General features: G+C 41.5%; 2 protein-coding genes across 5 annotated transcripts in view; both read left to right on the top strand.

The window, feature by feature from the left end:
• The first annotated feature begins 558 nt into the window (after positions 1–558).
• Positions 559–27,393, top strand: part of ZHX1 (zinc fingers and homeoboxes 1) — a 27,955-nt gene continuing 1,120 nt past the window's right edge. Inside the window, exons 1-3 of one of the 3 annotated variants that reach the window (XR_013773542.1) lie at positions 559–990; positions 1,805–1,910; positions 17,627–21,027. Coding sequence is in view for 2 of the 3 variants with exons in the window: in XM_079299781.1 (XP_079155907.1) it covers positions 17,862–20,486 (2,625 nt within the window). In the remaining variant the exon portion in view is untranslated. Of the gene's footprint in view, positions 991–1,804; positions 1,911–17,626; positions 27,381–27,393 lie in introns of those variants that run through there. The other 2 variants (XM_079299781.1, XM_079299782.1) reach the window with 2 other exon arrangements.
• Positions 17,935–27,393, top strand: part of LOC306799164 (uncharacterized protein C8orf76-like) — a 25,669-nt gene continuing 16,210 nt past the window's right edge. Inside the window, exon 1 of one of the 2 annotated variants that reach the window (XM_079299792.1) lies at positions 17,935–18,066. The gene's annotated coding sequence lies outside the window, so the exon portion shown is untranslated. Of the gene's footprint in view, positions 18,067–19,915; positions 20,036–27,393 lie in introns of those variants that run through there. The other variant, XM_079299793.1, reaches the window with a different exon arrangement.

Genomic DNA, 27,393 nt, shown 5'->3' with positions numbered 1-27,393 from the left:
TGGAATCAAAACTTCTGTTTTGAGCAAATGTCTTCCTTTCACTAGGCTTGACAGGATCCTGTACCAAGGCAGATTTTAAAAAATGTTCCCAGGTGTGCAAATCTTGATGGTCTGTGACCACCTGTGAACAGTTTAAGGGTTCCCCCACAAGCCACACATTTATTTTTTCTTTCTCAGGGAAATAGTTACCTTTTACTCTCTGACCCAAACTAGCACACAGTGATGAGAAAAAAGTTTTTGAAAATTGGGCAGTGGGAGTTAAACTCAAATCTTGATTAAAATATTTGGTATGTAGTAAAGGGAGAGAGGTCTCCTTTCTCCAAGTTCTCTAACACAAAACCCTCAACAATCCAAGGTGTGGGAAATGTTAGGGTGTTTTTTTTCGTTAGAGCCGCTCCTTCTGCGCTCACTCGCCCTGGTTTGGGTCTCGGGCCCCGGCGGCCGTGCCCTCCCTTCCCGGGCTGGGAGCGCTGTCCCGCAGCCCGTCCCGGGCGCGGCGGGAGGGCCGCGCGGAGCCGAAGTTTGCCGGCGGAGGAGCGGCTGCGGGGGCGCGGCTGCCGCCCGGGAGCTCCGACCGTGCCGCCCCCGCTGCTCCCCGGGCGGCCGAGGAGCCGCCGGTGCCCCGGGCCGCGGCGCTGCGGGGCCGGGGCAGCCCCCGCGCCCGGTGTCCGCCGCCTGACGGGCGGGGCGGCGGGAGCGGCTCCGCCCCCGCTCGCTGCCAGGGCGGCCGAGGCAGCGGCCGCGCCGTCCGCGCTCGCCGCGCTCTCGCCCCGGGCAGCAGCGCGCCGGGAGGATGCGAGTGGGCGCCGCGGGGCGAGGCGAGGGCGCGGGCGGCCGCGGCGTTGGGAGCTCCCGGCCCATCCGCCGCCCCCCCGCCCCGAAAGAAGTGCAGTAGTTTGTGAAGCGCAAGATGGCGGCGCGGCCGTGAGCGCAGGCGGCGGGCGGGGCGGCGGCGCGGGCTGCGGGGGCGAGGCGGAGCGGCGCCGGCAGGTAGGGACTCGCTGAGGGGGGCTTTCGGCGCCGGGAGGCGGGAGGGCGACCCCCGCTGCCCCGGAGGCGCGCCCTGCGCCCGCCCCCGCTTCCCCCGGGAGCGGGGCCGGGCGCTCCGCCGGTGGGGACGGGACGGCGCTGGCGCCCCGGGGCGGGGGCGGCTCCCGGGCGGCGGGGGCGGGCGGGCCGGGCCCGGCGGGGACGGAGCCCGCGGGGCGGGCGCGGTGGGGCGGGCGCGCCCCGCCCGCCTCCCCATTGTCTGGCGGCGGCGCTGCCCCCGCGGCCGGGGGTCACCGCCCGTCGGGGGCGGCGGGCTCCGGGCGGGCTGGGGCGGGCAGAGCGCGGGCAGAGCCCTGGCATCCCTTGGAAGCGGACTGTGCGTGACCCCCGGCCCGGCCCGCCGTGGGGTCAAACCCCTCCGAGCACGGGCTCCTCTCCCCTTTCTTCCTCCGCCCCGTGCCGGGAGCCCGCGCGGGGCTTCGCTCGCCTCAGGGCGGAGGAGAATCCGTCTGACTCGTCAGTCAGAAGGGAGAATCGAGAACTTCAATCCCGATGCGCTCAGAGCGGCCGGCGAGTTCCTGCCCGCTGTCAGCGCTGGCGTTCGGGCGGGCGGACGGACAGACTGACGGCAGGCAGCGAGCCATGAACTTCTGGCTCCAGAGTTCTCCTGCATCCCGCGGCGTTGCGCTGCGGGGGCGAGCGAGCAGCAGCACAGTGTATGTGCACGCAAAGTTGGGGAAGATGTCTGGTTTACTTCTCTGATGGTGCCTGGGGTTTGGGGTGCGTTCTGATGCTCAGCTCTCCCCTATACCAGGATGTGCAGCACTGGAAAACAACAGCAACTTCGATAAACCATGTAATTGAGGCAGTTCTGGATCTCTGAAAGGACTCAGAGTATCTGCAGTAGTGAATGTTATCTGGTAGGTACTTGCACTTTATTTCTGAGCTGCTTGGTATCTTAAATAGTTAATGGAAAGATGAGGAAGTTTACTGTGTACGAAGTGTCACGTAAAATAGCGAAGGCTGTGATGTCTGGGTCTGCAAGCTGGTATAGGTGCCACTTATTTTTAAAATAAGACATATACAAAGAGTATATTGAGCATTTCAAAGTGCATATAAACATTTTGTAAATAAAAAGTTGATTTTGTTATGAAACTTGGTCCATGAAAACAAATATTCCCTCAAATGTAGGAATGAGAGGGGAGTTTTAAAAGCTGTGCTGTTGGTTTTCACCAGCAGTCTTGTTTTTTTGTTTTTATTCAGAGGGATTTCATGCCAAAAAAAAGAAAGCTTGTGAGTACTTACAGAAACCCTGTTTAAAACAACCTGTGTGATGTAGACCAGAGGACTGCCCTGAATTAAGACCTCTTGGAGCAAAAATGCATAATTTAGAAACCCTTTTGTTACTTTAAACATTGCCAGCAAGGCAGTCAATTCCACTGGTGGTGTTAAATGAATTCCCCTGAGCAGATTAGAAGTAGATGCCATTTTGTATAACTGAAATTATTTGCTTTTAAATTTAGACTAGTGGTTCTTGTATCTTGACTAGACTGAAAAGCCCTCTGCTATCTTTTTTGGATAATGTGTATGTTTAATATGATTGTCCCCAAACCTGTCTTGGGAAAACATAGTACTTTGAGATACAGCTTTCCTTTGTGAGACTTGCTTTTCTACTTCCCTGATGTTTCTAATGGATCTATTCTGATTTATTTCCTCTCTTGCAACGCCTCTCTTGATGTGAGTGCATTAGCTGGATCCAGTGTCCTGATATGTAGCCTTAACTGGGTTTGTTTATAACTGTTGTTTATTACAGAATAGACAATATTTGTCACAGAGTTTGTCACAATACTTGTGTTGGAGACTTAGAGCTATGTGTTGAACAGTTCTCTCTTTCGTAGATTCTCCCACTGAAGAATTTCTATCAAATAATGCACTTTGTAATATTGCTAGGATTCCTTTTGTTCCTAATGTACCCAGAAGGCAGTTTCTTGTGTCTTTTGCTTCACTGGGCTGTCTGTAGCATTTCAGTTAAGCTTATTGCTGTTGTTGAGATTTTCCCTTCGTTTCCCACCATTTGTTTATAGGTAGTCTGAGGAAAGGTTTAAATTTTGGGTTAACTTTAATCTAGTTGTGATTGGTGACCCATTTGTTTGTACGTAACTTTAGAAGAGTTTTATTTGAAAAACAGTCGTTCATCTTTGAAGTCAGATTTTTTCCTTAAGTCCGAGTTCAGCATTTTTTGCAGCTTTACGAAGCTGGAACTTTTAAAGAACCAAGGACACATAAACCATGGGGTTTTTTTTGTTTGTGAATGATAAATATAAATGAGGCATGATCACTTGCCAGCTAAGCTATGGCTAATCCTTATTTTGGTGATCAATTTCTCTTTACCTATCAAGCTGATGTCTAGTAAAGATTACATGGTATCAAATTCAGTATTTTTATGTTTTCTAATTTTTATAAATCCTGAGCTTGCTGTAAAATTTTCAGAATGATCAGTGTGTAAAAATGCTGTGTGATAACAGTTTTGGGGTCATGGCGTGAGGGAGTGTTTGGAACATTTTTAGCTGAGTGCATGGACATGCTGTTCTCTTCTGTGTATAAATGGTCAATATTCCCTCTCCTTGTGCTTTAGATGCAGGGTCATTGATCCATAAATGTCCAAGATGGTTTGCTTCTGGGTTGTCAGGGACTTGTAAACAAGTGATGCAATTTTCAGTTAAGTCCCATTTTCCCTTTTGTTTGCTTCCTATTTCCTAAATAGGCAGCAATAGTGAGTATAGCATTCTACTCGTGTAGCTCCCTACTACCTGTCAGTAGTGTCACCTTTACTGAATATATACATATAAGAATAAAATGTTCTGTTATTATTTAACTTTCTAATATTGTCAAATTAGGCATTAAAGGGATGTGATTGCTTAAGTTTTCAGCATTATTAGTTCTATTCATTCAAATTTACTGTATTTTATTCTTTTATTCCCATTCATCTTTTCTCATTTTTCTCTCTTTTCTCTTTTTCCTGTTTTTAATTTTTCGTGGCTAGTTGAGGACTTTCCCAAATAGTCAAACCATTTTGCTGCATAAACAGTTCTTTCTTTTTCTGTGGAGGTGGAAGCCACCAAAATGATACATTTCCTTATCCTGTACCAGATGGCATTTCATAATTCTATGCCTTGCACCACTTGCACTGATGGTTCATTTTCAGATCTGTGGTCTTTCTGTCAAGGAACTGGATGGAACTTCAGGGGGTCCACTCAGGTCTTTTTCATATCCTTCAGAGTTCAGTGAACTGTATTGTATTTCTTAGAACTATCAGTGGATCCTTTCTAACCAGCTTCAGAGATCAGCCCAAATTGAGCAGAAGTTGCCTATTGTCACTTGTTAGCAGGTGTGTACCACTCTTGTATCCTTAAGAGCTTTGAGATCATAGTAAATGTTAAATTCAGTATAATTCACTTTAAAAGTGTAATCTAAAGGGGAAGAATGTAGCCTACATTTATTATACTATTAAAATTATAAGACACATTGATGTGCCAAAGCACAGAAGACAGGAAAATTGCTGAGGACTAAAGGAGGAAGAGATGTAGTGTGATTGAAGAACCTTCAGGAAAAATTGTAAAGAACTTTCCATACGCTACTGTTTGCACTTCTTGAAAGATCTAAAAGGAAGCAGAGAACTTAATGTTGCAAGCATTCTTTAGCATAACCACTGCTTGTGCCTGACTGGTCTAAAGGAACTTTATATACAAAAGAACAGGTTCTGCATCATGTTTGGAGCCATTTAAGAAAGTGACTTTGGTGTTGTAGGTTTGCTCCATACAGCTTGGCCTTCTCCGGTGGAGTTTTGCAATATGCTGCTCACCGTTCTTGTCTAATGGTCTCACTAGGGTTTGGAGGAACTCCACATGCTTTGAGGGGACCCACAATCTGAAGCATTGCTCAAGCAAGGCTTGAAGGCTAGCAGTTGTTTTTAAGGAGTGGGCAGACAGAGCTGTGTAATGAAGCGTGTGTAACGCCAGCCCTCGCTGCTTGGCAGAGCCAGCCTCGTTCTGTGAGCGCCAAATTCACCTCAGCAGACAGAAGGACAGAAATGAGCTTTTGAACTTTCTAATGGCTATGGTAACAGCTCCACATGTTCAGCATTCTGAATCTTCAAAGCATCTTCTAACCGTGTTTATCAGATGGAAAATAGCTGTTGGCTCACAATGAATTCTGTGCATTGGGTAATCATAGAGATTTTAGGCCTTGAATCATTGGTTATAGGTTGGGACTGTGATTATTTTAACATTGTCTTAGCTTAGAAAGTTGCTAAGAACTTCATAGATGGAAGTGCATGTTTGCATAGTCCAAGGTAATGTTGGTAGAGGTCTCTAAGCTTGTCTTTGTTAAAGCTGTGAAATAGATTAACATACACAAAATATGGTACTAATGTGATTACTTCCTCCCTGTGTTACGATGCAAAGACTTGGTATGTCAAAATGCTGTTGCTTTTAAAACTCTCCTACTGGCAGTGTGCATGGGTGTAAGGCTCTGACTTGGTCATTAGGTTAGTTGAGATCTAGGAATGTTGTATGTCCAAAAAAGAGTAAAGGAGAAACAGTGGGGAAGGAGTCAGGAAAATAGTTATAAACTACCTGACTGAAAAATAGTAGAAGTAAAATGTTAGTTACAGATGTGTGCTTCCTCAAAAATTCCAGATTTCTAGTCAATCTTTAGAATACCTTCCAAGTAGAAAGATACTGCATTTTTATACATGGATCAGATGCCTTCAGCATATCAGTGGGAGCTGTGAGTGCTCTGCAAATCCAAGCTGTATCAGGAGGAGTTGGGCACTTGGCAGCAGTTGCTGAGTGAGTTAGATGGAGCAGGCAGGAAAGCTCAGGAGTTCCTGTTTCTCAGCCGGATTTTCAGCAAGGTAAAATGCATTTGTAGATGCAGTGGAATTTTTGGAGTGTTCAGCACTGCACAATGTTCAGCCTTGTTTGCTGTGTTGAATACTTAATGGCTCTCTGTCCTCCAGACTTCTCAAGGGAATCTGGTCTGACAAAAGGTTCACCACACCTAGAGTGCATCGTGAGCTTGGGTTTTTTGTTCAAAAAAAAGTTTGAGGAATTGATGTCCATACAAGATCTCTGCTGGCACTGTAGGTATCTGCTTAAATATGATGTAAACACACACAGCTTCACTAGTTGTAGCTTATGAGTGTTTTTAAAATTTGATTTCTTAATACATTTTGCTTAAATTTGTTGAAGGAATTTGTTGGTGAATAGAGTACGAATTTTTTATTGCATTAAAAATAGTAATTTAGCTTGGAAGAGACTACTTTGGTGAGGTTTTTGTGAGATGCCTACAATTTTGGGTGTTTTATCAGTTTAAAACCATTCATTTTAACTCTGGTTCTTGACAAGTAGCTTCTTTTTTTTTTCTTTTTTTTTTTTTTTTTTAAATTAAATTCTCTATTTCCAGGGTTCCTCCAGGGGAAATATAAGGCCTTGCTAATATCAGCTGTTTGTTTCTCTGGGGGTAAAGGAGGGAAAAGATGGGAGATGTTAGGAGAAAAGAGTAGTAATGAAGAAAAGTAAGTTTACTCTTTCTACACATAGTAAAGAAATAATCACAAGCACACATTCTTAGAAAGATATATTAATCATTGTAAATTAAATCCAGAGAGGGGGAAGTTCTGCATCACTGTGTACACTGAAATACAGAATCTTTTATTCTGAAAGCTTTCCAGTATATTAATATTTGCATGGATGATGACAGTGTGAGCACCATACTCTGATGTCACACACGCAGCTGTATTGTTCTTTATATGAGTGACTATCCTATTTCTGTATGTAATGCTCAATTACAGATAGTCATTACTATCTGAATTACTGAGCAGGAGCCCTCTTCACCAGGCAGTGTTTAAGCCCTGTTGCTGCAGGGAGCTGGTGAGAGAGAGAGGCTGAGGGTGAGAGCTCACTGGAGGGTTAGGACTGAAGATTGCTTTGCACCAGAGCAGCTTCTTGAGCACTACTTTGTGTGGAAAGATTCACTCATTTCCACCCAAAGCAATGAAATAAAAAGCTCAGTCAGCCATTTCATCTTGAGATACCCCGCCCTCCGAAACAAATATTAAAAAGAAAATGTAGGTTTTGGCCCATGCATATCCCACTAATTCCCACTGATTAAGTTGATGCTTGTAATTGTTGTCTAGACAGGCCGTGTTTTGCAAAATATAAGTATATTTTTAAAATTTCTGTAGGGGAGTTGCGAGATTTATGTAATCCCTTTGATATTATATTTAACCCAATAACAGCTTGAAAAGGAGTCTGATTAGCTTACCTTTGTCCTAGATTCAGTTTAAATATCTAATGTTTAAATGGAGGGGGGATTGATCTTTATTCTTAATGATTCGTGCAGCCTCAAAGCACAGTGGTTTCTAGTTGTGTGCTGTCTTTCCCACTGGGGGATGCAAACAAAAGAACAATAATTTCAGACTCCTCCTTCAGTTTCCAAGAGAACCTTAGCTGCTCAGGGATAGCTTTGAATTTTAAAAGCATCTTTCTTCCAAATTATGTATTGATTGCACACAAAATAGCAGTGCTCTAATATGCAATTTAAAACAAATGCATGATGGTGCTCATTTGTTTTTAATGCTGCTTTTTCCAGCAGAAAAACAAAAAGAGGATTCTATTCCCATAAACCAGTCTTGCAAAATCCTTACAAACATTTATTAGTCTAGACACAAAATATTCTCACCCAGCCTCAGCTTGACGATGACAAAAAAAAAAAAAAAGCAAGCTAATATTGTACTTGGCTGTAAAAAAGGAAAAGAAGGAAAAAAAGAAAAAGCTTGCCCCAGGCTAGTGAACCAGTAACATTTTGCTGGGGCTGCTTACAACAACAGATGCAGTTATTCCCATTGGGTTTCCAGGCCTGCCTATTTTCTATGTTAAACTTGGACACTCTTATAAACATTCTCTTTGAGTACCACACCCCAGTGGTATCCTGGGCTCTTCTGATTTGGTTGATTTAATAATGGTGCATTCATCTTACCTCTCCTGACCAGTCTTTGTATTTTCCTGTCTCCCCCAAATATCATTTAACTAATGCATTAATTCAAAACCAGTTCTAATAAATGGAACCCTGAATAATGGAAAAAGGTGATTTGATCATAGCTTGAATCTGAACATAGGGAACCCTGATATAAGTGATTTCTCCTAATCTTGAGTTGAATTTATGCTTTCGATAACTTTCATAAATGGCAAGTGATTCTCATTGTTCAATATTGTGGTAGTTTGCAGAGGTTTTTGTAAAGGGACAAATTATATCAGGGATTATTTTATCTCAACATACACTCAGACGATTCATTTTTACTTCTGCCATTTCCCTAGAAAAAAGTGAATTATGCACATCTTGTTTTTAGTTATTGATTAGTTCCAGTTTTTCTAAATTTATGTCTATTTGATTGGAAATTAAAATTTAACTTAAAATGCACATAACATGTCTGTATTATTAAACTACTGTAAATATGTAGCATATCTAAGAGTACATTTATTTAAACATGACCTTTTTTAAGCCTATTGATTGATGAGACAAATTATTATACTTTTTTAATAATTCCTAGAGTTTATCCTTAAGCCTGAATTGGAGTTATTACACAGAGAAAAAAGCAGTCCTGCTTTTTAAAGTTTGAGGCAGGAACTTCTGGCATTCAGGAAGTAATTTCTACCTTCACTCAGTGCAGATGTCTACAAAGTGAATTTCTGTGTCTAAGGTTAGTTGCTAACTGCCAGAAATTCAGTGTTTTCACAGAGAATTTCCAAATTAAGTAAAAACTTTTATGTATAAAAGTAATCACATGAACTAAAACTATCCGTTATAATACTGACTTTTAAAAAAAAATTACTGATTTTTTCATTTTATTCCATTAATAAAATCTTAGCTGTTTACAATTAGAACAGAATTTCCGGCAGTAATTGCTGCTCATAATGATTATGTCTGGTTTAATGTCAGTAAGTAAGGTAGGTGGTTCTTCTATGAGGAAATGTGTTCAGTGTGTTCTTGAAACATTAATGTAAATTACCAAAATCTTTCTGTTTAAAAGTTACAGGCTAAATAATAGGTGGTTTAAACATAATAGTGATTCTTCTTTTCCTTTCTCCCCCAACTGCCATGTTGTTTGTGCTGTAATGTTTTTTAGGCTTTTCTGCTACCTCTTAAAAGTGTTTTATCAACACATACAGCATTCCTTTAAAAATTTTACTGCTCATTCTCATTTTAATCAGTGAGAGTATGATTTTGACACTAGGATATTTATGCAGCTTTTAGTTACCTATATTTTTAAAAACAGAACTAATCCATTTCTCTTATGGTGTTTAATGCAAAAAAAAAAAAAACCACAAAAAAAAACCAGCTCCACAGCTATTAAAGTGCGGTGTTCTAGTTAACTCCATATTTTCCACTTAAATAATATTGTGCTAATTTTCCACCATTATACTAGAGACACAAAGTGAAAGAGGGCAGTCTGGTTTTGGTGATCCACTCTCTCTCTTCCCTGCCAGGACTGAACACGGGAGGTTTGTGTTTCTCCTGCAGCAGTGACCCATGACAGGCAGCTCCAGCAGAGCAGGGCAAAAGGTGCAGCCTCCAGCTCTCCTCAGCCAGTGGCTCCCAAACTGGGGATTGTCCTCTCCAGGGCTCCCAGCAGTGACCAGAGGGGTCATGTGTCTGGCACAGATTAACTCACAGAGGTCAGGTTCACAGTCAGAGTTTAGGGCATTAGCCTGGGAAACAGTGAACAGGGAACCAGCCTGGTGAAAGACTTGTTGATTCTTTGCTTCTGCATTGAAGGCCTTTGTTCAGGTGAGCTGGGAGCAGCGTGGGACTGCAGGGTGCCAGGTCCAGCAGCACCTGTGGAGCCTGTGGAATGCTGTAACTGCAAACCTGTTCCCTGTGCCACGGGCCCAGATGCTTGTTCTGATCTGCTGACTCTTCAGGACTCTTCATTACCCCATGGTAACTTGAGTACACAGTCATCTCTCAGACTTCTGCAGTGACTGTACTTCAAATTCATCTTTCCAATCCACACATTGTACTTGAAAGCCTCTGCAGTCCCCCATCTTTTACCTTTTTTGTCACTGAGCTAATAGGCAGTAAACAATGTTTATCCACTCTGTGGATGAATGATGGGGGCATGGGGTGGGAGGTGAGGAAATTGGTCTTGTCACACATAGAATAAGACATTATCTCCCACAGAAATCAGCAGGAGTATCCAAGGAGTACAGTACAGTACTCAGCGGGGGCATGGAGTCATGTCACTGTTGCAAATAAAAATGCTTTGCTTTTCACAAAGGTTAACTTGGTACACAGTGGTATTTTACTAGATATTTGAGACCTGCAGAGAGTGTTTATGCAGGCAGCTTGGACTGTCCTCTTTTTTCTTTGTTATATGCTTGAACTTCTCAAAATCCTGAGGAGAAATGTTAGAGTAGAAGGGATCTTTTGATGATCATCTAGTTCAGCCTCCTGCTCAAAGTAAAGTTTCCTGTAATGGTAGATAGGGGTGCTCAGGGTCTTACCAAGTTTTGAAAACATGCAAGGATGGAAATTCCTTTAAAATCCCAAGCAGATTTTTACACTCTCCAGACAGCTGGTTACAGTTCCTCGCCAGTGCTGAAGTGCTGTTGCTCCACCATCACTATGCCCCTACAGTCATCTGCAGCAGACATAGACTATGTTGGTGTTGCAAGGAAAGATAAGCTTGAGTGAGCTTGATAGTCTCACCCTGGTCCTGGCAGTAATTTAGTGCTGCACTGGGAAAACTTGCACTTAGACCAAGTACTCTGAATACAGAGAGGAACTAACATGTTGTATTTTGACTTGAGAATATGCTGTTCCATGACCAGCATTGTTTGGATCAAGTCAGAGGATAGCATCACAGAGAACTTCTATAAGATCAGCTGTACTTGCAAGCATGAACATAAAATTCTTCTGCATTTTTCCACTATGCAGGAGTTGGCCAGTAAGGGACTAGATAATTCTTCGTTGTGTCTATTCTTATGCAATTCAGTTTACAATTGTAAAGCTGTTATATGACACTGGAAACATTCTGGAGCACCTTAAAAAGAACCTTATAAAATACCAGATCTAAAGTCAAATTTTTTTGCATCCATAGGGGAGATGCTAATCATGTGCCATTGAACATAAAAGACTTTTTATGCATTCTGCACTCCTTGGCTTTCTCACAAAGTGGAAGCAGACCTGCAAGACTGGGGGAGGCTTTAAGGAGGACATAGGATGGGAAGCAAGCAGGTAGATCCAAGGTACACAGGAAAGGTTCTGAGCAAGCACATTTGAGCAAAAACTCATAGTGGACCAAGTGGTAGAGGAGATTCTAAAGAGCAGTTGAAACCTTGAAAATGTGCCTTACAGTCTGCACCTTACATGGGATTATGTAGATCCATGCAGTAGAACTGATCTTTTTTGCTTTTCAACCAACCCTCCAAATTCTTGCTCATTCATAAAACACTGGTTCATACAAACACTGTGTTTATACATTTGTTTCAAATATTTTGGGATTCTTTACTTAATTCTTTACTTACATTATGGGTCTGTGTTCTGGTGTATGCAGGTCTGTGTGCATGTGTGGAGCATGTAGCAGTGTGTATTAGTGTCACCTGGTCAGTTCACTCCAAGTCCCTGTTTTCAGTTTTTTATGATAGTTGAAATTATAATTTCTCCCATTGTTTCTGTCTTGAGGCTGCTCTTATTCTCTGTTCATTGAGTTTTGGGGGAACATGAGCTGGTTCAAGAGTAAAAATAACAGAGTGCGAAGGGAAGCAATCTCCATGTGAAAGCTATGTTATCTTTCTTATTCTGAGCAGCTCTGTGCCTCAGGTATTGAACATAGGAACTTGAAATTTGGCAAGGATCTGGCCTTGAGGTCTGAGAAATGCATACCACTGTTAAAAAAAAAAAAAGAAAAAGGCAGAATTGTGGGTCATACCTTTTTGTATCCAAGGTAGAATTTGCAGGGTGTTTTATTACCTGCTCTTGATCATGCTTTTATGTCTGTCATGCACATCTGCAAACTGCTTTAAACCACCTGTATTTAATGGACTTTCCTTCTCTGTCTGTCTAGGTTCTTGTATTGTCTTACATCAGGGTAGTCCTTAACCTGATGCTGCTCCTTGGGCTTCTGCAAACACCACTGGCCTAGCAGAAGGTATAAAAGCATTGAGAGCTATAAGCCATGAGACCCACTCCTACTTTTTAAGGATAGAATGCTACTAATATTCTTACTTGCTATTGAGAAATACTGTTTTGAGTGGTGACAGGCAAGTATTAATGAAAGCAGAAAGCAGCCAGTGTGAAATCTGGTTTGCAGTGTGACGAGGGCTCATACAGGAATCAGTGGAGGAGGGGGAGAGGAGAGGAGGGCACAGAGACAATCTGTGCTGGCTGTGTCACCTCGGAATGGCAGGGCTCCTGCCCAGCACCAGCCATGACTCGGCAGTGAGCTGGGCTGTCTGGGGGCACACCATCTGCAGGACTGAGCTGGGTCTCTGCAGAAGCTGAGAGGTGCCAGGGGACATGAACTCCAGGAAGTTGAAGGAAGGTCTTGTACTTGCTGCACTGGACTAGGGCCTGGGAAAATGAATGTCTCTAGAAATTTTTCATCTGGAAGAAAAAAAGGCAGAATGAAGTTGAAAGGAGTGTTTTGTGAAGTCATATGTGTGCCAGATTGTTTAATTTTGAAGAAGGAAATCCCATGATAATAAACCTTTTGTTTTGGTGTTTTAAGGAGAAATATTTTTGATAAACAGTTTTTAAAATTAATAATTTTTTCAAAGCCAACATGAAACATTTGGAGGGTTAAATTAAATGTTTATTCAATGCAGAACGCAATAAAATTTATGTTCATGTCAGTAATTTATTTCTTCGTCCTTTCTGTTTTGTATATAACAGCACAGCAATTAAAACAAAATAGAGCTGTAACTATGCAAAGAAAAAATCCCCCGACTCTGCTGCCATTTTATTTGGTATGATAAGCATTTACACAAGTCTGATACTTTCAAAAACAGTCATGCAGAGATGTCTGACATTAAAAGTACTGAGTGCTCACAGTTTGAATTGGACACTTGAGAGTCAATAATATAAAGATCTGCCTATGTGAGTGTAGCTGCCAGGGTGTCTGTATCACACAGAAAATACCTGTGTGACTGAGGAGCAGAGACATGCACCATTCATGCTGAAGGTACCTCTTGGTCAGTGCTCCCCTGGTTTTTAAGTACTGGAGATGTTTGGTCATTAACTTTATATGATCAGAAACAAAACCTGGTTATGGCTTTCTATATCAAAAGCAGGGGCACAAGTTACTGTGGTCTCCAGAGAGGTACCTGGGGTATATTGTGCAATAGAGAAGATAATGTAGATCATTTAGCAGTCACTTCTGGCACGAAACTCTGACATTTACTTGGATGCTTGTTACCCATTAAAACCAGCACTGAGAGGAAGTAACTGAGGAAGTCCAGTCACATGTCCTGTGGCAGGCTCCCCTCAGCCTCTGCTGGGCTTTGTGTCAGCTTTCCAGGCTCCACCACGGCTCTGGCGCTGGCACAGCCTGGAGCTCTGCCTGGGCACCACGGCTTTGGGTACTTGTACAGTCCTAGTGCAGCAAGGACCCCAAGTGGGCCTTGTATTGTAATACATGAGGGCTTCTGCTGAAATCAGTTTGACAAGTTTCACTCCCGTGTTGGATTAATACCAGACCTTATTTTAAAAGAGGAATCAAACATGAATATTGTGGGGTTAACAGAGATACAGCTTTGTTTTGGAGTCATATGCAGTAATGAACTTTGCAGATAATGAACAGCTGAAGAAAATGGCACTGCAAAAAAGTCCTTCACCTTTCTCACTGAGAGGCAGCACAGGTCAGAGTGCATTAGCCTGTACTGAGCTCTGCAGAATAGCTTCTGACATGGTGAGATCTACTCTGAATAAATGGTAGTAGAAGGAGGATAAACAAAAGAGTAACAATTGCATATTGTCGTGGGTTATAAGAAGGCAGCATTTTCTGTGGGAAGTTGTAGGCAATTTGTAATCTAGGTGGATTTAAAAGTTAGAAGCAGATTCTGTTGCTTCATCTTCTCCTGAGCCACTCTCTGCATATTCTTAAAATCACATTACCTGGGGTTGGATTTTTTTTTTGGCATGCTTTTCCTGCACACTGGATGGAAGTGTCATACAGCAAGCAGGCAGCAGTGCCTTTTCAGAAAGCATGCACCCTGAGCACACAGTGAATGTTTTCTGTAAACTCATTTATTGCTGCATCAGCTACTCCTGTTTGGGGGAGGGAAGGAGGTAGTGAGTAAAAAAAAAATTCTGGAAGCAGGTTCTTTCATGTGTGTCTTCTGTGGTCAACTCTGTATCTTTTCCTTCCCAAACTGTAATCAAATGGGCAGAAGGTTTCTGTCTCCATTTGGAAAATATTTATGTAAGTCTTCATCCAAATCTGCTATAGTGACAACTTTAAATGTTGAATTCCATTCTAGAATGAATCTATATCAATATAAATACTAATTAATTGGGATTACTAACTGTTCATGTTACTGAAGAACAGTGTCCTGAAAAATCACCTGCTGAAAAATAAAATATCAGATTCTGGACTTTCAAAAAGTATGCCTGCATGTGCTGGTTTATGTTCCTATAAAAACATCTCTTTCATGGGCTGATTTGCTAGGAATGACAATTCTATGAAAATCTGAGGTGAAATTACAGAAGGGGGTTGCAGTGTAAATAATCAAAAAGTTTTCTTGAGATTCCTTTATTAAAAAATGCTGCTTTTGACATAAACACCCAGATTCTTTAATTGGAAACCAAATTGCACAATGCAATGTCAATATTTACAAGGAGGGATAAAAAGAGAAAAACTTTCACAATATTGTGTCACATATTTGACCCTAAGGTATGTAAAGGACAAGCAAAAGCATTCTGTGAACCATTAGTGATGACCTTCATGAATTCATGGAATATGAGGGAGGTCTCAGTGGCCTTGAGACAGGCAAGCACAAGACTGGGAACAAGACTGCTCAGTCTTACCCAAGGGAAATGCTTGAGCAGAGAGCACATAGTGAATCTCAGGTCAGTTAAAGGTATGATTCCCAGCTCAATACAGGAAGAACTAACAAACAGTCTGTAAAAACCTTGAGAATTGTAACAAGGCTCTTAGAAAGGTGGCTATGGCAAAACCACACTGTTACTTCATTTTTTGTTGGAGTCGTTCATTGGCCTACTGGTGCAGAATGTTGCAGACCTTACTGAAGTTGAGCTATGTGGCAAGGTCCCACACACTCCTGTAAGCAGAACAGGAAAGGTATTTTAGAGGAAATGAAGATTCCAATGATGATGCGTAATTGGTTGGATAAACTACACAACTGTGAGTTTTTATAATCCTCTGCTAATTTGAGAAAACATGTCAAGCAGGGTGCTACAGGTGGAATAATAGTGTTAGCTCCAGGGAGGAGGGAATGGAGGTTTCTGCAAAGTCTGTAGAGAAAGAAGTCTGGGAAGGGTTTCAGGCATCTCACTTTGTTGAGATTTTACTGAATGCTGTCACAGCTCTTCATAGCCGTGAATTAAACAGGGTTTTGACATCACAACATCCTTTTTTTAAAAAAAAACAAACATTTTACGCAGGGTAGTCAGGAGAGCACAGATGCAGCTTTCTTTTTCTGAGACCTGAAACGTGCTGCTATCTTGGTAAACAGAGGAGGGACACAAAAATCTGCCTATGCACCATAAACAAAACTGAAGCACTGCAGAGATGATACAGATTTAGCTAAAAACCCGCAGGTGCTGCAGTTGCACATAGACCTGTTGGCTTACAGGCACTGTGAACACTATTGGGTACAGGAGGAGACTGAAAAAGAACATTTATTGATTTGTTGAACAGGTTTCCCATTTTATTCCTTATCTCTGGCCTTGCCTTCAGCATGCTTCAATACTGCATGTCAGATCAAGTGTTGCTTTCGCTTGCGCTCCGGGCCATGCCAGAATGGGACCCTTGGCAGGACCTCAGCTCGCTCAGACTGCCCTGTGTATGGATCCTATGTGCTGTGCTAGGCTTGAGGCACTGCAGAATATCACAACCACTTCTCAAAAAGCAACTTCAGTCAGCAAAACTAGCTGTTAAATTGCTTTTTGAAACAGGCATTTCTGCCATTTCTGAAATTTTACTCAAAATCGCAGAAACATTAGGTAATACCACCCAGCTCTTCCCCCAGAGCATTGCTCAACATGGTCTTGGCAGTTGTCTTCCCTTTTGTCAAGAGCCTTCCAGCCCCACAAAGAAGCAGCACAGTTAATAATGCTTTACCTCTTGTCCCTCAGGACACTAAGACAAATGGATTTATTTAACTTTGCTTCATGGTTCTGCTGCAAGGAGAAATGAGGTGGCTTGCAATAGGTACTTTGTACATACATGAAAATAAATATCTTTGCAATTCTGTGCTCAGTTTTACAGACTGCCACTATTAACTTGTAGAAGAAGGATATCTTTCTACTCCAGCACCATTAAATAATTGTCACCCTGGAATGATGATTACCCAAGATTTATTGAGCATTTTCAGTGTCCTTAATGCCATGTAACCATATCCTTGGCATAAAAATCATATCATGTGAGGCTCTGCACTTTGGATGTAGTCACAGATGTAGTGCAGAGGGTGACTGTTTAAAACATCTACAGAGGATATTTATTAAGCAGTGACACACTGTTTGAAAAACAGAACTTATGGAGTGGCACTGGGTGGAAGCTATGGATGAACACTTTTGTCTTTTGCCTAAAGAAAAAGCTGCTTGGGATATCAGTCTTCAATGTTTTTTCTCTCTGTTATATTTTACACAATCAGTCATGTCTCTGTTAATGCACAGAGGCATGAAAACAGATTGTAGTTAATTGTCACATGCTAGCAATCAACTTTTATTGGTTTGAGATTGGTCTTCAATTGGAGAATAACATTTGGGAAGCTAGGAAGAAGGGATAGTTGTCTTTTGTATGGCAGAGTGCCTTAAAAACTACATTGTTCTGCCTGTTTTCAGACGTGGAAGAAAGGCCTTGCACATGATTGTGCTTGCATGTATAACACAATAGAAAAATACTCTAAACCTGCCTTTTTTGGGACACTTCCCAGCCTCCTATGTGGAAGACGTGACAGAGGCAGTAGTGGAGATGTGGTGCTGGGCTCAGGTTAGTGACAGGAAGGGCTTGAGCTCACAGAACAGTCGAGAGTTGTCGTAGCTTAGGCAAAGCAGTCCAAGGGCAGGACTGACATCAGCACTGTGCCAAGTAAAAGGCTTCTGAAGCAAGGCAAGCAGTCAGAAAGTTACCTGTTTTACAAATTCTGTTGTTTAGATCTGTCACTGTATTAACAGGAAGTGGAACAAATTTCAGCCTGTAGTAAGTGGATTGGATTTTGCCTTTCTTATCTGAGCTTCAGCTGTCTTTTCTTGGAATGGGTCTGCTGGTTTTAGGGGATGAGCAGTGGCACACTAAACCCCAAAGGTCTGAATTACCTTAAACCATAATATGTAGCAAAATAGAAGTTATTATTTAAATTAAACTAATTCCACTGTCTCTTCTTTACTGCAGGTGGTGGATGTGGACTTTAAAACAGTGTGTCTCAACATCTCATCCTCAACTATTTTTAATCTGATTGCACTACGAAAGAAAAGCTGCTAATGGGATAAATGTTGAGACTTTACAAGAACTGACTTGAAGTACCGAAAGCCATTACTATTATTATAATTATTACTATTATTAATCAAGAAGAGCTTGAAGCTAAGTCTATATCTGACCAGTCGTTATCATTTTCACAGTAACAGTCATGGCAAGTAAACGAAAATCAACAACACCCTGCATGGTCTTAGCCAATGAGCAGGATCCAGATCTAGAAATGGTATCAGACTTGGAGGAAGGACCACCTGTGCTCACGCCAGCAGATAACCCTACAGCAGAGAGTGTAACAAGTGATGAGGATGTTCATGAATATGTGGATTCAGACAATAAGAAAAACACAAGTAAAGTAGAAGGTGGTTATGAGTGTAAATACTGTACTTTTCAGACTCCAGATCTCAATATGTTTACTTTTCATGTGGATTCAGAACACCCCAACGTAGTATTAAATTCATCCTACGTTTGTTTAGAATGTAATTTCCTTACCAAAAGATATGATGCCCTGTCAGAACATAATATGAAGCACCACCCTGGAGAGGAGAATTTTAAATTGACTATGGTGAAACGTAATAACCAGACAATCTTTGAACAGACAGTAAATGATCTCACTTTTGATGGGAGTTTTGTTAGAGAAGAAAATGCTGGACAGGCTGACTCTTCTGAGGTCCCCTCATCAGGGATCTCCATTAGCAAAACTCCTATCATGAAAATGATGAAAAACAAAACCGAGGCAAAACGTATTGCTGTTTTCCACAGTGTAGTTGATGACATTCCTGGTGAAGAAAAGGGAACTGAAAATGAGCCAAACTCTGAAGAAGTAGTAGAAAACCCCCCACCAGCAGTTTCTGAGTCAAAACCAAGCCATTCAGTTGTTTGCAGTGCAGCAGATGTGGCTGGTGCAGTAGTGACCCCAGCACCAGTGCTTCAGCCAGGGGTGGCCCAGGTTATAACAGCTGTTACAGCTCCACAGAACTCAAACCTGATTCCCAAAGTACTAATACCTGTAAATAGCATTCCAGCCTATAACACTGCTTTGGATAACAATCCTCTTTTGCTTAACACCTACAACAAATTCCCGTATCCAACCATGTCAGAAATCACTGTTCTTTCCTCTCAAGCTAAGTACACAGAAGAGCAGATTAAAATCTGGTTTTCTGCCCAGCGTCTGAAACACGGAGTGAGTTGGACGCCAGAGGAGGTGGAGGAAGCAAGGAGGAAACAATTTAATGGCACAGTGCATACTGTGCCACAGACAATTACTGTTATTCCAGCACACATTTCAGCCGCTAGCAATGGTTTACCTTCAATTTTACAGACATGCCAAATTGTTGGTCAGCCAGGACTTGTCCTCACTCAAGTTGCAGGTACAAATACGTTACCAGTAACAGCCCCAATAGCTTTGACTGTAGCAGGAGTCCCAAACCAAACACAGTTACAGAAGAGTCAGATTCACAGTGCTCAGCCTATTGCAGAAACCAAACAAGTAGCTGCCATTCCAGCCCCTCAGTCTATCAAAAATGAATCCACACTGATGAATCCTGACTCCTTTGGCATCCGAGCAAAAAAAACTAAGGAACAACTGGCAGAATTGAAAGTCAGCTACCTTAAAAACCAGTTTCCTCAAGACTCAGAAATTGTTAGACTTATGAAAATAACAGGCCTCACTAAAGGAGAAATTAAAAAGTGGTTCAGTGATACACGCTACAATCAGAGGAACTCAAAGAATAATCATGGGATTCATCTCAACAGTGATTCATGTGCCACCATTGTTATTGATTCAAGTGATGAAATGAATGAATCTCCAACAGGAGTCACTCCACAAAGCAAGTCATCTTGGGGTACTTTTCCTGATTTTACCCCACAGAAATTCAAAGAGAAGACTTCTGAACAGCTGCAAGTCCTCCAAACAAGTTTTCTTAATAACCCTATCCTTACTGAGGAAGAGATGAATAGGTTAAGAGCCCAAACAAAACTGACCAGGAGAGAGATTGATGCCTGGTTTGCAGAAAAAAGCAAATCAAATGTCTTGAAGGAAGAGGGAGCTGACATGAATGAAAGCAATGCTGGCAGCTCAAAAGAGGAGTCTGGAGAAACATCTGTGGGAGATGGAGCAGCAGGGACAAAATCAGGGTGTTCCACTTCAAGCAAAATAGGCAAAAAATCACCAGAGCAGTTGCACATGCTCAAAAGTTCCTTTGTTCGTACTCAGTGGCCATCTCCACAAGAATACAACAAACTGGCAGAAGAAACTGGGCTTCCAAGATCAGAAATTGTGAGCTGGTTTGGAGATACTCGCTATGCCTGGAAAAATGGTGGATTGAAATGGTATTACTATTACCAGAGTGCCAATGCAAACAGTCTGAATGGCCAAGGCTTTGCAAGGAGGAGAGGGAGAGGAAGACCAAAAGGGAGGGGGAGAGGGAGGCCTCGGGGGAGGCCTCGGGGAAGCAAGAGGTTAAATTGCTGGGACAGAGGTGTGTCTGTCATAAAATTTAAAACTGGAACAGCAATCCTGAAGGACTATTATATGAAGCACAAATTCCTTAATGAGCAAGACCTTGATGAACTGGTAGCCAAATCTCACATGGGATATGAGCAGGTCAGAGAATGGTTTGCAGAAAGACAAAGAAGATTAGAACTTGGAATAGAGCTGTTTGATGAGAATGAGGAGGAAGAAGAAATGCTGGATGATCAGGAGGATGAGGAAGAAACAGATGATAGTGATACTTGGGAACCCCCCAGACATGTTAAACGTAAACTTTCAAAAACAGACTGATGCACAATTTGGACTTTGGGGGCCAAAAACCTATGAATTAGGTTTCATGTTATGGTGAAGAGCCAAATGATTTTTCATGGCCTTCAGTTTAGCAAGCAGCTGCTCAGCATCTTCCTTCCACCCAAGAGTACATGGGCAAGATGCTACCTGTGCAGGCAAGAACTGTTTGCTTTGTTGCTACAAGAGATGAACATCCTCAGGCCTGGCCTGGGACAGGGGGTTACAAATGAGATCAAGTTCAGCTCCTTTTCCACACTACTGATGGGAAGGTTCATGTTCATCATACACGTGACTGCTTCTCAATATTTAATTGCCTTATGTTGTTTAATTCCAAAAAAACACAGACACTTTTTTTTTGTTGTTGTTGCTGTAAGACAACATTGCCTGCTCGTGAAGGAGGAAAACACAAAAACATTAGATGTCATTTTGCAAACATCACTTCAACTGAAAGGTTTCAAGGCCTGAGTTTATTTCTTAAGGAAAGCGTTGAAAACAAAAGAGAAGGGGAAAAGTGTGACAAAAGGAACCAATGAACCTAGGGGTGAGGATTGATTGGTTTAAGAAAATAAGGTGATATCTGCACCTTTTGCATATCTTTGGAGTGTTTTGGGTTTACAGAACTTGGACTGAAATGTTCCTTGTTGATAATTATGAGCTAACTGATGAGTCTGATGCTAGAAGATGCTTTTTGTTACAGTTAATCAGTGTATCCCACATCAATCTAATTTAAATGCCTGACAGACTTGATGCAGTTTATAGTAACACTCACTTCTACCTTGTGCATTCTTTCCTTTGTTGGAAATGGTAAAGAAGTATCTATATTTCTAGCAAAAAAGAATAATTTCTTGAAATCTGACACTGAGTTTTAAGGTTAACATAAGAACAGAAACTGCCTAAAAGTGGTTCAGAGTTGCTTAGGGGTTTGTAAGAGCACACAGATACAGAGATGAAAAGCATCTTTTGGTGCTAGTAAGAAAGGTTTTCAAGTGAGTTGTGGCAATGACATGGTGTTTAATTCACAAACAAAATGAAGTTATATGGCTTTTAGGTACTTAATAATTGCAAACATAATAGTGTTGAATTGTTCTTCAGTGATAGCCCAGTCGAGTGATTTGTGTGCAGGTTTAACTGTAAAACATTCTAATTGAATTCACCATTGTGCTGATTGCTCCTAGAACTGCTGGGTGAACACACTTACTTCTGGAGGTGGTTTGATCTACCTGGACTGAACTCCAGAAGCAGTTTAATCTGATATAAAACATTCCCATCTTAAATAGTGTATATAAAATAGGAAAAAAATGCCAAACTATTTGGTCTCAATGCTGTGAAGTCATAGTGCACTTTGAATTAGCAATTTAAAAACAGTGGGCCAAATTCACAAAAATTAGTTAGGCAGATGTTTGACATCCTAGAGAGCTGATACTCTGAGGAAGACTACTTTGTATTCTTGCTACTGCCAGCCTGCATTTTTAGAGATAAATTACTTTATATTTAGATGTCAAAATATGGTCATGAATTGGTGCTGCTGTCACCAGCATTGTCTGCTTTTACATTGGCACTAATGGAATGGATACTAGCAATCTCCTTTTGCACATCTGTCAGCATCTTCTCTGTAGGCTTCTGCATCTGATGACTAATAGTGCAGAGAAAATGGGACCTAATGTCTCTCCATCTTCAAGAACCTGTTGTAGAATTTTAGAGTTAGTCTTTCTTCTGGACTGTGATAACTGTCAAAAAAAAAAAAAAACAAACAACCCAAGAAAGCCCTTTTAGTCATGATTTTCTGAAGCAGAGGAGTCCATCTAGATCTTGCTTTCATATCTGATTGTGAGTGAAGCCCAGGCTAAAATAAGAAAGGGAATAGTGTCTGACAAAAAATATTGTTAACCTTCCAGCCCAGACCTTCCTCTCTGGACTCTTGTAGCTGCCCTTCTGCTCACAGATTGAATAAGCTCCATGAGCTGCAGGAGGATGTTTCATGTGAAAGTCATTTACTTGAGAGTGAGCTCTTCTGACTGTTTTAAGATTATTGGAGAGAAAAGGCAATAGCTTATGGTATATGTCATGTATTTGATGATGAAACTATTCCCTGGCTTCCAAGGCTCAAGTTGGTGATACACAAAGTGACCAGCATTGCTAGAGAGGAATAGCCAAGATTCCCTCAATTTAACTTTGGAATGGGGCAGAAGCAAACCCATGTTGTCAGCATATTTCACAGGAGTGTTTATGACTCTGCATGTGCAGTGGTACAAGAAAGATCAAGATCTGACCTTTTCAGCATGGAGTTGGGAGGGATTCTCATTTGTGTGGTAATTGTGTGGATGTTAGTAATAGTGTGCTGTTGTCGATGCCAGCAGATACAAGAAAGACTCATGCTAGTTTCAAGCTCTGTTGGAAATACAGGGTCAAAAATCTGTGCTTGCTGCGTAGGAAAGAACAAAGCTAGAAGGAAAAGATGCTATTTTTAAGTTTCCAAAAATATTAAACCAAATCCTTGGGAATATGCCTCTAGCAAGCAAAATCTGGAGTTGCCTTAATCCTTGAAGCTGACCCAGAATTAATTTTCTTTAAAAAAAACCCAAAAACCCAAGACAACTAAGCAGCCTGTCAAAATAAATATCTCCATTTTTGTTATCAGAACCTTATTTAGGTTAGCTAGGAATCCTTTATTTTAAAAATAGAGAAAAATACAAAGATCCAAGTTAATTACATTATTAAACTGGGGTATTTTCCACTTTGGCAGTGTTCTATTAAATAACACTCAGCTTCAATGGTAGATCTTAGCACATCTGGTCTGAAAAACACAGGAAGAGGAAATACATTGTTTATCAGACTAAATATAGTTGGATTGGAGGTCTTCTTTCAGTAGAATGGTCAGAGACAGTAGCTGATGCATACTGGGCCAGTTTTTTGGTTGTTGTAAATATTAGAGTTCAATGTATTCCACTGGTTATACCAGTATTTATAGCCCAATGAGAAAATTATCTCTTTTCAGAACATAAATTTTAAATTAAACCAAATGCTGTGGATCAGCTAATGGGAGATGCAGACTCTACATGTAGCATGTTGGGCTACATGCACATTTTAAGCCTTTCAGTTGTGCTAAGGATGAGAAAAATCTGGGTGGGTTCAGCCTGAAGACAGAAGTTGTATGCATTCATTATTGCCCATAGTCTGACTGTTATTTCTGTTTGAAGAGATTCCATTAATTACCAGTCTTGTTTCATGTTTACAGCATGTGTGTATTTGTTCTGCATACTGGGATAGAGGCAAACTCCTTCCAGAGGCCTCCTGCATCAGAACTGACAGGGGAAGCATTGGGAAGTGCTGTGGTCAGTTTTATCTGTGATTTGTGGTCATGGCTGGAGGGAACTCAAAGCTGCTGGTGGCAGTGGGTTTAGCTCAGGTTCATCTCAGGCACCCTTAGGCTGCTGTGGGCACTGTACCATCACTGAGAGAAACAGAAATGGCCTGGTGGGTGGAAAGGATCATTCTACCAGTCACATCCAGGAGATTCCCTGAACTTAGGCACATAAGCATCTTAATTTATTGTGATTCTGAGCACCTCTGTGCTCATCAGTGGTGCACCCCTGCAAGCCTGGCTCCCTTTTAAAAGTTTGTGCAAAACAAGGTGTTTTGGAAGCCATTGGACTGAGTTATACTGGAAGTGGGATAGGAAGGGGAAAGAAAATACATCTGTCCAGGAGTAAGTGTCCACATGACTTTTTTGATTTTCCTGCATGGTAAGGACTTTGTCTAGATGAACCTGTGGTATGTTTTCAGTATTTGGAGCTTCACCTCTTATGTTTGAGCTCATTGTGAGCCAGGCTTCAGTTTTTATCACTGACATTGGGACAAAGAAACTCTGATCTTGCTTAGATCTTTCCTCTGGGTGGCTGATTTCTCAGCCTTCAGTGGGACCACTACATCAGAAATCAGTTGTTATCATCAGCTCCTTTAGAGCTAAGCTAGTGCATTTCTCCTCATCTGCTGTTTCTGCCAGGACTACCTGTTCTTATGATGCCAGTTGTGCTGTCTCTGGAATTCAGCTAAAGAGAGAATACAGATAATCCTGTGCCAGAATGGAGAGGGAAAAGAGCTAAAGACAGAAAGCAGTGCTACAACCAGGGCCAGCATCTACCTTCACAGTGTAGTCCTGCTTCATGGCATGTTTCACCCTTGCTTCTGAGTGCAGTGAAAGAGCACAGTTCCATCTTAAACAGTGCTGTCTTCCCAGTATCACCTCTCAATGACCCCATAGTTAATGTTGGAAAAAAGTAAGTCAGGCCTATATTCCCCTGGAGGTTTGAATGAACTAACAGTGCTGGCTTGTAAGAAATGAACAGAAGGGAAAACGCAGAAGCGTGAAGGCTCTGACTTTTGCCTGCCCTGTAGAATTTACTTATCTAGAAGTTGATAAGCAAAACAAATTTAACTCCTTCTGTTCTGATAGAAAGAGTAAATTTTTACAGTCACTTCTTTTTAGCACAATGAAATCTGTTTGAAAGCGAAGAAGAGGAAGGATACCTAGTTCCTGATTATTAGAATTTACTGGATTATCTCTAATACACTATAGCAAATGAGACCATGCCCTTTTTCAACCTTATTTGTTACCCTGCTGAAAACTGCTTTTTCATTCCATGATGAACCATAATTCATACTTCAAAGTTGCTGACTGTAACTTTGAGTATTGAGAAACTCATGCAGTGTCCACACATGACATGAAATTATTTTCTAATGGATGATTTGCTCACCTTGAAGAAAAGCAGATTTTCTTTTGCTGTCCAAGAAATGTTGAGGCAGGCAAATGCACTCCCTTCCCCTCTTGTGAGCAAAGAAAGGATTTCTGGATCCCATACCAAGTGATTCATGGCTGTACATGGTCCCCATAGGCCAGAAAGCCCAAAGATGCAGACGTTCTCCTCCTCCGTTTTCCTCTGAAATGAGAGCACAGCAGTAACTCTGACAACTGATCTCTGGCTGCTGAGTAACCAGGCTGTGGTTTAAGGTGGGGACGTTTTCCCTTTTGCACTTAATGGAGTACTGTGTATTCAGGCTGGATGTCAGTATTTGCTTCTGTAAATATGGTAGTACCGATTTGTGTCCTCCACCTGAGTCCAATACCTGTCTGTATTCATATCTCCCAAGGAGAGAAGATAATCTTTAAGCTTCTGTAGTGTTAAATATCCCTGCCCTAACCTGAAGGCACAAAAGTAGAGTGCAATGAAATACAGCTATTTTCTTTAATTTATTTTTTTCTTTGAAAACAATTTTGCTTGCATTCAGTAGTAATAGAGAGATAGTATCAATGACCAGAGAACAGTAAAACTTTTAAGAATTGTTTGTAATACCTGGAATGATGGTGTAACTTAAAGATGGAAAGGGCTAATAGAGGATTCAGTTCCCTACACTGAACAGTACTGGGTTACAGTCTGTATTCTCAACCCAGCTTGTGAAATCCTAGGATAAGTAGATTTACCAAGAAACATGACAGAAATGTACCAAGTCAAGTTACTTGAGGTTTGCTGATGTATTAAAATTCTGTAGGAATATATTTTGACATAAGAATTTCAACAGAAAGTGAAAAATCCCCTTAATGGCTACTAACACACAATAACTCAAATTTTTGCATTTTTCTCCACTTCCAAAAAGGGGTATTTTGAAGCACAGGTGGGTTATAGCCAGTATTTCCAAGTTCAATGAATGGAGTTCTTGGGGATTTTTCTCTTTCTGTGGTGAAGAGCATCTGCACCTTTTCAGTGAACAGTCATTACAAAACCAACTCACACAATATTATAAAATGTAGAGGGATAACTGAGTATCCTGTAGCACTTTTCATGAATTAAGGTGGGATTTGTCTGATGCATGTTGATGTCTGCACTGGGGCAAGACACCGTAGGTAGTCAGCACAGCAAGGAATGCAAACCTGCTCATCCAGCATGCCTGGAGTAGCTGAGAGGAACTGCACCCCAGCTCCACTGACTTACCCTGACTTGCTGTCAGCTGCTGACACTGCAGACATCTGACATTACAGGGAGATCTGGCTGGATTGCAGGACTGATCTTTGTGTTGTGGTTAGCAATGGTACCGACCTCTGCTTCCAACTTCATACTTGTTGGGAAATGAGGCTTTTTTTTTTTTCCTTCTTTTATTTAAAGCAGCACTATAGTGGTGGATAAAGTCACTGATCCTTGGTTATAATACTGTGGCATAAAAATGCTTTGGGTTTTCTCAAGTATTTTAGAGGTAAGGTTACTGTGTGAACAGTGGACTGTGCATAACCTAGAATGTGTTAGGACACATAATACTTGTGTCCCAGTTGATGAAAATATTTCCTTATACTTATTCAATACTAGATACCTATCATAAAATGTCCCTAAAGAATCTGCTAGAATGACAGAAGAGTCAAGTCCTCGTCTATGCCATGAAATGATCAACCACAAGAGCTCTGCTGTGATTTCAGAATGTTCCTCCCATCTTCCAGTTTCAGCTTACAAAAGTTATTTCCAACCCAGCATAGTTGGCTATCTGCATGTATGCTTACAGTTTGTACAGAAATGCACTAAAATGAGTTGCCCTACCTGGGAAGGCTTTATATTGTATAGAAAATGTGGCACTAGGTACTGCTCTTCATGTGCACAGGAGAGTTAACAGGTGTCAGTCTCGTTTACAGAAATGATGGCGCTTTGCAATTTTCTATAATATATTGCAATATATTTAAATGTCCTGTTTGACATGTGAAATGAAATTAAGTTAATGCATTGTTATGTATTTGAAGTATGAGGAAGATGATTCACTAACGACCAGCAAGGTTTTTAGAAAGGTGTCCAGTATGTAGCCGTCTGTGTGATCTGTCTGGTGTACGTGATATTAAAGGAAGCAACAATACTGTCACTGTTCAGAATGA

This window comes from Erithacus rubecula, assembly GCF_903797595.1.
Source record: "Erithacus rubecula genome assembly, chromosome: 3".
NCBI lineage: Eukaryota > Metazoa > Chordata > Aves > Passeriformes > Muscicapidae > Erithacus > Erithacus rubecula.
This window is presented reverse-complemented; position numbering and strand designations above follow the sequence as displayed.